This window comes from Cricetulus griseus, chromosome 6, assembly GCF_003668045.3.
Source record: "Cricetulus griseus strain 17A/GY chromosome 6, alternate assembly CriGri-PICRH-1.0, whole genome shotgun sequence".
Lineage (NCBI taxonomy): Eukaryota > Metazoa > Chordata > Mammalia > Rodentia > Cricetidae > Cricetulus > Cricetulus griseus.
Genome location: NC_048599.1, coordinates 82,723,323 through 82,737,359, shown reverse-complemented (window position 1 = coordinate 82,737,359; position 14,037 = coordinate 82,723,323). Strand labels below are relative to the sequence as shown.

Below are 14,037 nucleotides of genomic sequence, written 5' to 3'. Positions count from 1 at the left end.
ATGGCAAAAAAAACAAAAAAGCCTCAAAAATCAGAATATGGAGCCTGGACCTTGTGAAAAGAAATTTGTGGTACCAATACTCCATTTGAAAAACAAGGGAACCTGGTCACCTATGTGTCCTAGCAACACTGTACATGGCCTTCTGATCTAAAGAGTGCAAGCAACCATAGCACACACCGGCTTTTGTCACGAGTGCATAGTATCTAAACTGTTTTAGAGAGGTTAGGGGGTTTCCATCTCTGCCCAACAGACATCAGGCACAACAACATGGTTAAGTATAAGACTCGATTCATGAAGCTCAGTGGTAGAGTTTTCTAAGCCTGCATAAGACCCCAGGTTTGACCTATAACTGTCAAAAAAGAAGTGGGGGTAGCCAATGCTCATTAAAGGTCACACACACATATACACACCAGTTGGCATCCTGTTAAGCAGATATTATGCACCATCTTAATTTATTTAATTAACATATGAATCTTATAATTTATATACTATTAGGTAAATCTTAAAGATAAGAAAACCTAGAATTATAGAGTCGCTGAACTGTAATTTACTCAAAGTTAACAATTACTTGGAATGCTAAAGCAAGCAACCAAAAGCCACACTGTGAAAACTCCTAGAGTTGGGAGAAGGCGTCCCTAAAAAGGCTGGCTCCTATTCTCACACCCGTGTTTTTTATAAAAAAAAAAAAGAGAGAGAAAATAAAAGAAAAGAAAAGAAAAAAGAAAAAAAGAAGTCAGTTTACATGCACTTTTCCTCTTTTTTCCACAAGCAATTCAAACTCTATGCCAGAGCATAGACGCCTCCTAGTGGCCATGTGTGGAATCACAGGCATTGCAGGTGCAGGGAGAGCAACAGTAAGGGGGCAGATCACATCTTTACAGGATCAGGAGAACAGATACTAAAACTGAAGGAGCCTGGCCGACTCCAGTGAAAGGAATGAGAGAACACAAAGTCAGTAAGAAGGACTTCAGGAAAATGTGTGCCAAATGAGTTAGCAAAAAGAAATCTCTGGAAACTTCTATGAAGAAATGAGCACTATCGGAACTAACAGAGGAGGCAGTTAAAGTGAAAGAGAGAGCATGCCAGCCACAGGCCAGCTAGCAGGCTTTCTTGGGTCTCTGAGCTCTTGCCTCTCTCTTGTCTACTCTCCCTGACCTCTAGGCCTCTGCTGGCTATAGCTTCTGCCTGGCATACTCCTTCCTGTCTGTCCCTTAGAGAGTCTTGGGTTTTAACCTGTTTGAGACCAGCTGTGTTACGAAGATGTGAGGAATTTAAAAACACTTGAATGAGGACTATGCAGGCCCAGAGGCCTACTTACCCTCTCTGATGCCCATCCTCTGTTTCCAGGGGACATCCTGACAAAGGCGCTCCAATATCCAGTCAGCTTCCTTCAAGTCCACGAAGCCAGGATATAGACACACCCTTAATGCAGAAAGAACTGTCATTAGCTACCCTACACGGAAAAGGTACACTAGAGTAACTACTGGAGGATTAGTTGATTATATTGTCACTTTAAAGGGAAGATGGAACCATTCGACCACTTCCCTCCCACATGATCTTCATGGAAAATAAACTCCATTCATGGTACCCCTAAAGACACAAGGAAGTATGAGGGATGTGTGAGGCCTTTTTAGGTTTCTGCTTCAAACAATGTTCAAGATACTGAGCAGGAGATGAGAGACAGAGATTATTAGCATGGCTTGGTTTCAAAACCTCAGGCAGACACTTAATGTCCAGTTTCCAAAAGTGTAACCTAAAGATGACATCCACTGCATAAGGTCACTATGAAGAGTAACTAGTAAAATGTAGGGGTCAAAAGATAGCTTTTAAAACTACATCCATTAGAAGACAGAGACTATCATGGCTATCAAAACAAACATACCCAAATGAGGTCTCCTTTTAATAAATACATTCTCATCCTGTTAGAGATTCCGCTGAAAAGTCATTTTGTATCTCTTTGTTTAAAAAAAGCCTGGAAGCACACTCTCCTTCAGTCTTGACAGTAGCAAACCCTCAGAAGGCTCCCATGATTTACAAGACCCTGAGGTTATCTAAAGCTAATAGTTAACATAAGACCTGGCTGACCAAGACAACATAGCTGCTCTCACACTGGCTGTTAAAAGTTTCACCTTAGAAGGGAGTGCCCCAGTTGGATGGTTGGTTTGTCTTGTTGTTGTCAACCTGACACAAGCAAGGGTCATATGGGAAGAAGGAATTTCAACAGAGGAATTGCCTCCATCAGACTGACCTATAGGTAAGTCTGTAGGGGGTTTGTCTTGATTGACTATTGAGGTGGGAAGGCCAAGCTTACTGTGGGCAATACCATCCCTGGCTAGATGCTCGTGGGGAGTTTAAGAACACAGAGTAATCCAGGAACAGCAAGCCAGTAAGCAGCATTCCTCCATGGCCTCTGCTTCCCTTCCTGCCCTGACTTCCTCGGTGATAGACTATGACCTAAGAGTTGTAAGATGAAATAAATCCTTTCCTTCCACATTGATTTTGGGCATGGTCTGTATCACAGCAATAGAAAACAAACTAAGACATGGAGGCTCTAAAAGGGATTAAAACATCCACACCAATCAATCTTACAGACTGCTCCATATCCCATAGAGGCTCCTGTTAAGCAATTTTCATTTGTCATTTCTGATGTATTTGTTTATCTCATTGGTTTATGGTGATAATTAATATACATTAAGATATTTTCAAAATATTTTAAAATTGTGACTACACTTAATATATGATTTAACTTTACCTTCAATTCACTTTGATGTGGCAATATAACACTATATAATGAATGTATAAACAGTTAAGAAAGCGCAGCAATAATAACGAAGCATTCACAAAAGACTAGAGCCAGCTCTGGCACTAAGTTACTGTGAGAAGTGGGAGTGCAGAGAAAGGACTTTCTCTCTGGGCCTTGCTTTCTCATGAGATTGTAGTCACAATAGTCACTGTAACTGGCAGAAGCTGGGAAAATGTTTTGATGCTAGAAATATTTTTTAAAAAGGAGGTATTACCCAAGTCTTGTTCCTTAATAGGGAGAAGGCAATTTCAAGAGATAACTCAATGACAGATAACGTCACGTTCCAGTGAGAAGTCACCTACCTAGACACACCTGTGGGTGACAGGCTGATTTCATACACACCCTCCCTGCTAAAAAAGCAGAGGAAAAGCCCATATTAGTGTGAGGCAAAAGAATCCACCCCGTTTCCACCTTCCCATGGTCCTGGCTCACCAGGATTGGTTGCCTATAGAAAACACTATGAGGGAGGCATAAGCTCCACCCTTCTTAACTGCTAGATAGGGGGCAAAATGGCAGTGCATCATTAATGGTACTGGTAACAGAATCCTGATGGGATCAGGCCTTGGAGACAAAAGTGGGAGAAAGTAACCTCTAATCTACCCTTCTAGGTTTCACCCATACTTTAGGCTGATTCAAAGGAGGAGTTTGGAATGAGGAGTACAACCCAGGTGGCAAGTGCATGCATCTCAAGACCTAGAGCTTCTATTCCTTTCAAAGATAAATGTCTAGTGAGTTCTTCCTCTGAGTACAAGGCCTTCAGTGTCCCCATAACTGCATTCATGGTCCTTGAAACATAGACTCCTCTTCTGACAACACCCCACAGAGGCACGGCCCTCAGCATCAACTGTCTGCATTCCCTTAACACAGCACTATGGGTGTTTCTAGCCCACATTTCTGTATGCTGGAATACTTCCCTACCAGTCAGCAGCCCCTATTCAACTCACCTCCCAGTCTGGCCCAGTGAAAACTTCAGATTTCTCCTACAAAAACTCACTTATCCCCACCTCTAAACCTTCCCTGACCATTAATTTGTGCCAGTAATATCACCCATCTTACCCTGTGCCAGTATTAGATCTTATGTACAAAACTATAACTTGTTTACATGTCTATTTTATAATTCACTAGACTGTGGGTCTCTTAAGGGACAAACTGTGGCTTATTCTCACAGCTTACACACAGTGGATGGGTGATAAAAGTTCGATGAATTTAATCAAATGTGGCAGAAAAGCAACAGAGCAGACAGGTCTTTACCAGTTTAAAGGTTTTCATGTCATCTCTCTCGAGGGGGTTAGTGATTCACAACCTCTCAGCCAGGCTCTTAGGCAGCTGAATGAGCACAGCTAGCATATATTTCACAATGATCACATTTCTACAGAAGTTGTCTATATAGGTTTCAAGGTAAGAATACTATGCTTTAATGAGATATACTGAACTGTATCTAGACACTGTCTCACTTTAAACATGGAGCACATTTTTGGAAACTGGCTAACTAAGCCTAAGAGAATTAACTTTAGATACAGTAAGGCTGAACCCCAAATAACAGGGGTAGATGCTGTGACTATTCTCTTGACTTGCAAACTTACAATTGCATCCCTCCCATTTAAGCCTGGCTGTAATGGTTTCATGGCTTTGTTCATTCTATCACTGATGGAGGTGATACTGTACAACTACTATTCAAACAGTCAAAAACTAGCAGACCTAGTCTGAGCTTAAGTGAATGGAATACCAATCCTTAACATACAAGGATGAAAATCAAACTCTAGGGAGATAGAAAGAACTCAGGACTAGTTATATAGCTAACTAGTTACAAAGATATAATTAGATATTTTTTGAAATTATGTTGGCATTTGTGTTAGCTTCAAATTCTTGTAAAAGCCAATCTACAAATATCCATATAGCACAATACACTGCTCATGGGCAAAGACATCCATCTGATGCTAACTGCTAACATAAAAAAGATAGATTAGACACATCAGGTTGAAAGTGAGAAGCAGGAGAAAAGAAGCCAAAATATCTCTCACCGGCTTTAGAGAACATTTTGGACACAGATCAATACAAGAGGAACATTTAGCATTGCTTAAATTGTCAGGAACAACCCCGTGGTTTTAATAAATGGGCTGTCGGGTCATCTAGGTGATGGCAGCTTTCATAAGGACTGCTAGTAAAATGACACTTATGGGCTTCTCAACAAGCCAAGCTCCACTGACTCAGGAAAAAGCCTCTTCCGTCTCCAGCCTACCATTACAGTCACCAGTGAAATGGGGCCAGGAAATCCACCCCAGAGGCAGAACTGAATGTGCAGAGATCTTGCTGTGTTTTCTATACCACCAGCAAACCCAAAAAGTCTCTTCAAAAGATCAAGTTCAAAGACTGAGGTAGGACTATTCCTTCCAGCTACAAATTTAGAGCTATGGGCCATTCTCTTTTAAATGGGAAACTCAGGGAGGGAAAGTTCCTGGCCACCCACTGTACTGTGAACAATGCTCACTTACTCAATCACTCTGGGTTCTGGGGCTGTCCGCACAACCTGCAAGGAAAAAGGCAGATCAGAATGCTGGGATGGTTCCCAAGGGTCAAGAAGAATGCATACCTCTCATTTCTAGCCCAAACAAGTCAGGTTTACAGCTATCCCTTTGTCATCCCACCGCACTACCCCAACAGAGCATTGTTTCTGGGATTCCTAGAACTATGTCCCACTGGCCAGCTGGCAGAAAATGTGATATAATTAGAACTAATCAACTTTCCTGTTGGCTAGAAACTCTGCAAAAACCTTTTACTAATAGAAGACTTTTTTAAAAAGTAGAAGATACATTCTGAGAGGAGTTCAGATAATTATTTATTTATATTAGCCCTTCTCTGTGAGCCATGACCTCTTTGGGAGTTGAATGACCCTTTTACAGGGGTTACCTAAGACCATTGGAAAACACAGATATTCACATTATAATTTATAACAGTAGCAAAATTACAGTTACAAACTAGCAATGAAATAATTTTATGGTTGAGGTCATCACAATTCGATGAACTGTATTAAAGGGTTGCAGCATTTAGGAAGGCTGAGAACCACTGATTTATATGACTGTTATGGCTTTTAAACTGTATGCTTTCCATTTTATTATTATTTTTTAAGTGAAGGGGCTGAAGAGATGGTTCAGTTGATAAAGCACTTGCTACAAAAGCATGAGAGGCTAAGTTCAAACCCTCAATGCCATAAATGCTGACTGGGTGCAGAGGCTCATCTTCAATGCCAGAGTGTGAGAGGTGGAGACAGGGAACTCCCAGGGCAAACTGACCAGTTAGATTAGCTGAATTAGAAAGTTCTATATCCAGCTGAGAGACCCTGACTCAATATAAGTGGAGGAAAACAATTGCAGAAGATACCTGATGTCCACCTCTGGCCTCTGCACATACATGCACCCACACATATGAACATACATTTGCATAACACACACATGAAAATAAATAAGAACTGGGAGTTGAGCTCAAGGGAGAGCACTTGCCTACCACACTTTTGACTCTGGGATTGATCCCCAGTCCTTCAACACCCCTGTGCCCCCAAAACTGAATCATCTCTGTTTTTACATTTATTCCCTATCGGGAGTAGGGGGCTAAAAATCAGGCATTTTTCTATAATCACTGAAATTTCAAAAGGATTTGCTGTAACTGTTCTGAATAGAGCATCATGATAGAACTTTTAGACCTAGGCTAACCCCCGAAAGCTCTAGTCACAATATAGCCTTAAGCTGGTAGTCACAGTATAGCTTCCCTGCCAAAAAAAAAAAAGAAAAAAAAAAAAGAAGAAAAAAGAAAAGAAAAAGAAAAGGCAGAGGGTTTGGAGGGAAACACGGTCATACAGTGAGGGACAGAATACCAAGGATCTTCAGGCTCTTAAGAAAACTGAAAGTTTGCCACGGACCACCCCAGCCAGGTATAGGAGTCCCTGGGATGAGGGTCCTTGAAGAATAGGTGGGTAAGGATTCGGCAGAAACAAACACAGAGGCAGTTTGAATCTGAGTGTATTTTGCAGTTCTCAAACAAATTTTCTCAGGGGATGTTTTTGTTAAACAAACCCAAACATATGATATTATTGTTACTTGGCAGAGTGACGCAGAAATCCAAAACATAGAAGCATCCAGGATTAGTCAAAACACAAAAATTGTCCTTGATTAGTCAAAACACAGGACCGTCCTTGACTAACATGGGATCATCCAAAGCTAACCATATATTTCTTAAATCAAATTAATATATTTTTATGGCCAGTTATTATTCAACATCTATTACTTAGTTCTTGTGAGTTTTTGAAGTATTGAGCTATTTTAACTATTTTAACCTACACCTAAGCCCACTTTCAATGACACATGTATAGCCATATGAAATTTTATTGTTGGGAAAGTTTTTGCTATTTGTACTTATGTGAATGACGTGAATGATTTGGAAAGCGCTGGTTTTCCCTGAGATGAGGTCATGGCTAGTGACCCCATCTAGGGGATGGTTTCTTATCTATTTCTTTTGTTTAAAATGTCAGCATAGGCTTTTAGGAACATTTCCTTAATGTGAAAAAAAAAAAAAAGGAATAGAAGAACAAACAGAAATTGCCATGAGAATCACAGCCCAATATTTTTCTCCAGCTGAGAGTTCCACAACCCTTTCCAGGAGATCTCCTTCTTTTGAAGTTATTGCCTCAGTCTATGGAACTTGTCACAGAGAATCTACTGGATTTGGTGTGACAATAGTTCACATTTCATTATTATTAGAATCCTTTGTACTGCTACTCATAAGTAAACTTATCAGCCACTATTGGAGTACCCACTACAGAACCATAGTATAGGCACATCATCGTTACTACTGAAGGAGAAACACTTTACCAGCTGAGGCTCTTTGAACACAAACTCTCTGTCAGGCAGTTGCTGCTCCTTGCTCCTCCAGGCCTGCCCTGGTGTCTGGGAAAGATGGTTCCTAGCAGCAGTACCTGAGACAGGAGAGAAAAGTCTCAAACAAGAGCCAATAAACCTCCTTGAAGATGACCTACGACCTAAAATGTAATCAACAAAGGCAACAAACAGCCTCAATACACTCTGACTGAGGGTACTGACTAAACAGGAGAAACCAAGTTCATGCCCTTAGCTTGACATTGACAAGATCAGACAAAATGCCAGTCACATGTAAAGAAAACTGTTAGCAACTCAAGTGAGAGTTCACCATAAAGCAAAGGATATAAACAAGATGGCAGCTGTCCAATTCCACACACAGTCCCTGCAGGTTCTTGCCTGGCTGGGCAGTAGGCTGGCTCTTGGCAGGAGCAGCCCAGGCTCCCTGTACGCGGGCTCGCCGTCTTTTGTCCTCCATGTTGAACAAAAAGCTTTCTGTTCTGATATTTTAGAAGATTTCATTCCCAATTCAAGCCATGGGATGGTTACCTGTTTTCAAAAAGAAACAAGTGTTTTATTAAAGGCCGGCCTAGTAAAGGGTAATAACTATAGCCCGTTTGGTCAGAAGACACAGCTCAACAGCAAATAGAGTTTCCACATAAAGTCAACTGTCTTTACTATGTCTCTGTCAAGGGCTGAGTTCACTTGGACTGCTGGCTATCAGAGCACTTTCTCAATAGGCAGTCTAATCACAGACAGTGTTATTTATATTAGTCTCAAAAGCAGAACATGAGCAACTGTGACATCCCCATAATCCGAAACATGAATATTCAAAACCAGGCCAAACCAGGTATGGTGGCACACACCTTTAGTCCCAGCAATGGGGAGGCAGAGGCAGGAGGATCTATGAGCTTGAGGCCAGCCTAATCTACAAATTGAGTTCCAGGACAGCTAGAGCTACCCAGAGAAACCCTGTTTTGAAAAAAAACAAAATAAACAAAAAACAAAAACAAACAAACAAAAAGATCAAGACCCAGTTTCCTAGTGCACTGGTTGTAGAACTTCCCCAAAAGTTTTAAAAGCACCCATGACAGAGGAAGCTGAAGGACTTTTGCCACGTGTAAGAGAGGTACAGAGAGACAAATCCTACTTTACCTCACACATGAAGACTTAAGAAAGCTGAACCCCTAAGAATAGTATGTGACTAGGGAAGGAGGCTAGGTGGGGAAAAGGACACAGTAGATCCAAAGTATGGAGTTTCACTTGGACAAATTTTACTGATCTACTGCACAGAACAATGACCATAAACACCAAAATCCCTGGATATTTCAAAGTTACTAAGAGGAGATTTTAAATATTTCCATCACAAAAGGTATGTGAAGTAATAGATGTATTAATTTGATGTACTAGTTCTATATCATAATCATTTATCAAAATGTCACAGTAGACCATAAATACATACAGTAATGGCAACTAAAATTAAAATATTCATGTACCACTTTCAAAACTATGATTTAGGAAAGGATCCATTTCTATGCTTATAACATGCAATGAAGAGTGATTTATGCTAATATATTCAGGGGTCAGAAGGTTTAGTGACTTACAAAGTCACTCAAGAAATCAATACTGACTGAAAGTTCAACTTTTATCAAGTCCCAGCCTTGAGCTAATCAAACCCCCTACATTTTTGCCTATAAATTTTACTCTGTAGCAAATACAGAATTCAGGAGGGTCCAGCCACATGTTCTGAATTTACAAGCCACTTTTTTTTTCATGGGTATAGGAAAGCTTCAAGTTCCCAAAGAGCACACTTCTATTAATGCTCAGCCTACAGGTCCCCAGGCAGGCCCCATCTCCTAGGCTTTCTGATCCAATAGAGCAGATCTGGGCTCAGGACGCCATGCTTAAATTTTCTTAGTTGATAAGAATTGTGGTTTACTGGCACACACCTGTAATCCCAGCATTCAGGAGGCCTAAATATTGAGACTGTCTCAGTAGCAACAACCCATCATGTGCTAATCATTTATCAGGTAGGGACATGCAGAGGCTGTCACCTGCCCCAAAGAGTTAATGAAACAAGCAAATCCAACTCTCCAGCCTTATGGAATGTGTGAAAGAAGACCTCATCTCTGAGGTCTTAAAGGCATAAGACGAGGACTAATGGTAGTCCCCGAAGGCCTCCAACCTTCTCACCTTGCTGCTCATTTACTCGGAAGCGATGTCTATCACTCGTCTAGGGAGACTGATGAAAATAAAAATTCTAGAGTGCCGTCTGAGACTTAGTCAGCTTGGGGAGTCTCTGAACTTATCAACTAACCAAGGTTCCCGCCACGCTGGCACTCAATGCTTGAAAACCTTCAAAAGAACAATGGCTCCGACGGTAGCGGGACCTTGCTTTGAATGCAGCTCTGCCCCTGTCCCACCTGCAAACACTGTGGCAGCTGACGTTACCGTCTGAGCTCCAGCCTCTCCCTCACAAGGGTTGAGGTAAAGCCTGCTGATGTCATGGCTAGGGCTCGGTTCCGTCCCCTAATTCAGACCGATTCCCCTCCAGTTGGTGGCCTAGGAGCGGACCATAGGCAGTCCTCACACGCCCTGCAAGCCGGGTGCTGGGCGAGCTGGACCAACCTGGCTGGGCTTGAGGAAAGTTCCTGGCGCCTCTGAAAGAGCTCAGCTGTCCGGACGCTGGGGAACCTTCACAGTGAAGCACCAACTCCTGCAACGCCCAACCACAGGCCGCGGTGTTACGTACTTCCTCTTACATCACACACTGCTACCGCTTCCGGTGTGTATCCCGGAGTCCGGGTCGCCCCACATCCCTGGTGCCTAGAGGGCCGGGTCGGATGCTGAAGGGAACAGGATCAGAACTGTGGACAGGGGTGGGTGCTAAGGCCCCCCTGGTGAGGCGGAGGTGGGAATGAGTCTCCTAGGCCTAAATCCCCAGGATGTTATCCCCGAAACTAGTGCTGGCATCTTTGGTCTTTTGTAAAAAGGGCAACCGCAGTACCCCGGAACTTGGTGGATGGACCGGGGAGTTGAAGACTTGGGTCAGTGTGTTCAGCCATAGAATTCACTTGTTATCTTGAAAACCATGAAGAGCCTAGCATGCTCCCGGTTCCCACTGTAGCTTGCTCAACTTTCGTTCATGGCATTTAAGGCGGGGCATAGGACCATGTCTTATTTGTCTGGGCTCCCCAGTGCTAAGTAAATTTTACTTAAGTCAGCATTATTTTATCCTAGTGCCACCATTTAGGGCAAGTGCCCCGCTCCCTTTTTTAAAACATCATAGCTCCTGTTAGCGGGAGTAAGTGAGTGAGATCACAATGTCTGGAACACTATATAAATTTAATAACTCAAGATAGCTCAGTGTCTCCTCCCCCATCCGACCTCTTGAGAAGCAACTTGAAAGAGAACAGGTTAAGACCATGTATCTTACACTGTGACAGTACTAATTGTAGCGCTGAATCAAATATTTTCTGCAAGTTATTCTCTAAAATTTACCCAAGCGTGACCATTGTGAAAATCTTTCTAATAAGCCTGATACTGTAAGAGTAGCAATAAAGGCCTTTTAAGAAAAATCCCCTTCTGATTAAGAGAATAGAAGCTCTGTCCTGGGAAGACCAGGCATTGCTGTTGGTCCGGGTCAATCACCTGGCCAAAGGACTTCCCCTAGGAAGGGAGGCTTACCTGAAGCAACACTAAAGAGATAAGCGGACTAATTTGTCCTTTAATGAGATACTGTACTTTCCTTCTCTAAATTTCCACTTCCTACCACAGTCTCTTACGGAACACGACCATTCTGGTTCCTAAGTTTTCCCGTTTTTTTCTGAACGATCCAAAAAAAGAGAAACAAGCATAGCTTTCCCTTTTCTTGCTATTGCTGCTCTCAGCATGCTTCCCCTAACACTTCAGGGTTCCCCGCGACATTCTTTGTTTCTTTATTCTTCCTCTAATGCTTCCCTCCCTGCCATGTGGCTGCTTGTCTACCCTGGGTCTGACCTCCACGCCCATTGAAACAGCATGGCTTCCCTCACCCCCTTCTCCGTTCTCTTCCTCTGGGCAGTTGCTGAGATTTTCAGCTCGTCTGCCATCGGATGCTTGGGGGTGTTTTTCTTTTAAACTAATAAAATTGTCCTCAAACTTCTATTTGTGCGTATTCTTAAATTTCTTTCTTAATGAAACTAAGAACACCAGGAGCCAACCCCAATTCCCCTGGCATTGATACTAAATAGTGCTCAGCTGTAGTAAGCTCAATGTTCCCGACCACTGTACTGATATCGCTGCCACTTTCAAGTCCAATTTTCACTCCATCTATTTTTTGACATTGAAAGAAAAATGATTTATCCCAGAACTGAAAAGAGAGACATCTGGATTGTAACTTTTACCTTTTTTTCCCCATCACCTAGTAATCTTTTGATGTCTGCTTCTGGCTCAGGGACATTTGATACATCTCCTAAAGGGGGTTATTTCTTTCTTTTTGATGATCATAGTTTGGAACAGCAATAGAGATGCCTGGAATGAAGTGTTCCTAAAAGTAGAGATTAACACCTTGTCAGCCTCCAATAGAATGTTTCAAAAAAGCAGTCCATGACCTGTTGGCATCTGAAATCACAGCAAGTTGTCTTTATTTTTTTATATATATTTTTACTATTTAAAACTATTTTAAATTTGAAATGTAAATATATTATGATCATATTTCTCCTCTCCTAAGTTCTTCCAGATCCTTTCCTCATCCCTATCACCCAGCTTTAAGTTCTTTCTCAAAAAACAAAAACCCAATACAACAACAAAACAAAAACAAAAATAAAGCAACACCAACAAAACCAAAAAACAAAACAAAACCTCCAAACCACTCAACTGTATCCAAATAAAAGCAAACAAAAAAAAATCTGTGGCCTCATGTGAACATGAGGCCTGCCCTGGAGTGTTTGATATACACATTGTCACTCCATTGGAGAAAATTGACTTTCTCTCTCCCAGCTGCTATAAATAGCAGTTCAGTTGTTAACCATTACCCTAGAGGTAACATTCATTCATTCTTTGTTGTTGTTGTTTTTTCAAGACATATAACAAAATGAAATATAGTGAAACAAAAACTATCACATGGAAGATGGACAAGACAAACCAACAGAAGGAAAAGGGCCTAAAAGAAAGCACAAGAATTGGAGACCCTCTCATTCACACAATCAAGAATCCCATAATAACACTAAACTGGAAGTCACAATATATCCACAGAGGACCTGCTGCAGGCCCTGGGCATGTATGCTGCTTCAGTCTCTGTGAGTTCATGTGAGCTTTGCTCATGTTGCTTTAGATGGCCTTGTTTTCTTGATGTTCTCCATCCCCTCTGGCTATTATGCTCTTTCCACCCCCTCTTCCACAGGGCTCCCTGAGGTCTTCAGGGAGTGATTTGATGGAGACATCCCATTTAGGGCTGAGTGTTCCAAAATCCCTCACTCTCTTCATGTCTATCAGTGGGTCTCCATATTTGTTCCCATCTGCTGCAGGAGGAAGCTTCTCTGGTGATGGCTGAACAAGGGCACTGATATATGAGTATAGCAGAAGATCATTAGACCACTATTATTTGGTTTCACCAGAAATCCGGGGGCTATGTGGTCTCAAGTTCTTGGTCACCCAAGCAGTGTTGGGTATGGGTTCCATCTTGTGGGGTAGGCCTTAAGTCAATTCAGTTATTGGATGGTTACTCCCACAAGCTCTGTGCCACCATTGCGTTAGCAAAACTTTTGGGCAGTACACCATTGTTGAAAAAAGGTTTGTAAGTGGCTTGATGTTTACCTTTCTCTTTTGATAGCCTGCAGATCACCTTTCTGTACCAGAGATGCTGGAGTGTAGGGGCGACGGCTCTCTGTAGGCACCAGCTCAACATCTCCATGTTCAATGAGTTCAGCAATGGGGCCTTGCTGTCAGTTTGTGGAAGACAACCTATAGTCATGGCAACAGCCTGAGTTGTTTGAGGATTCCTATGGGGCCCTGTTGGCCAACAACTCAATTAGATATAATCACTTTCCAGTACTGGAAGCTTCGTTTGGTGACAAGAGATGGCCAATTGGGGTTCTGTCTCCCCCATTATTTGGAGATTTCATTTAGATCACCTTCATGTATGTATATATTTTAGGAAGTTTTTACTGTATTAGGTTTCCATACTACCGCTCAAATGTCTCATATTTTTTTGCTGTCTCTCCCCCATATTCCTTTCTACAACTATCTCTCCCCTCCCATTTATCCTCACATTCCAGCCCCCCATCCATTCATAACTATCTATTCTACTTCCATCCCATAGTGAGATCCATTTGTAACTTCTAGTCCTGTAATCTAAAGTCACTATCTGTGGATCTAAGAATTGTAGCT

The 14,037-nt window shown here is 42.0% G+C and overlaps 1 protein-coding gene across 7 annotated transcripts in view; it reads right to left on the bottom strand.

The window, feature by feature from the left end:
- Alkbh3 (alkB homolog 3, alpha-ketoglutarate dependent dioxygenase) overlaps positions 1-10,441 on the bottom strand; it is a 32,449-nt gene extending 22,008 nt beyond the window's left edge. For 2 of the 7 annotated variants that reach the window (XR_004770490.1, XM_027422413.2), the window contains exons 1-6: positions 10,297-10,441; positions 8,068-8,217; positions 7,666-7,769; positions 5,296-5,330; positions 3,106-3,153; positions 1,319-1,422 (exon numbers count right to left, since the gene is read on the bottom strand). Coding sequence is in view for 6 of the 7 variants with exons in the window: in XM_027422413.2 (XP_027278214.1) it covers positions 1,319-1,422; positions 3,106-3,153; positions 5,296-5,330; positions 7,666-7,769; positions 8,068-8,146 (370 nt within the window). In the remaining variant the exon portion in view is untranslated. The other 5 variants (XM_027422414.2, XM_027422415.2, XM_027422417.2 and 2 more) reach the window with 5 other exon arrangements.
- Between the last annotated feature and the right edge of the window lie 3,596 nt (positions 10,442-14,037).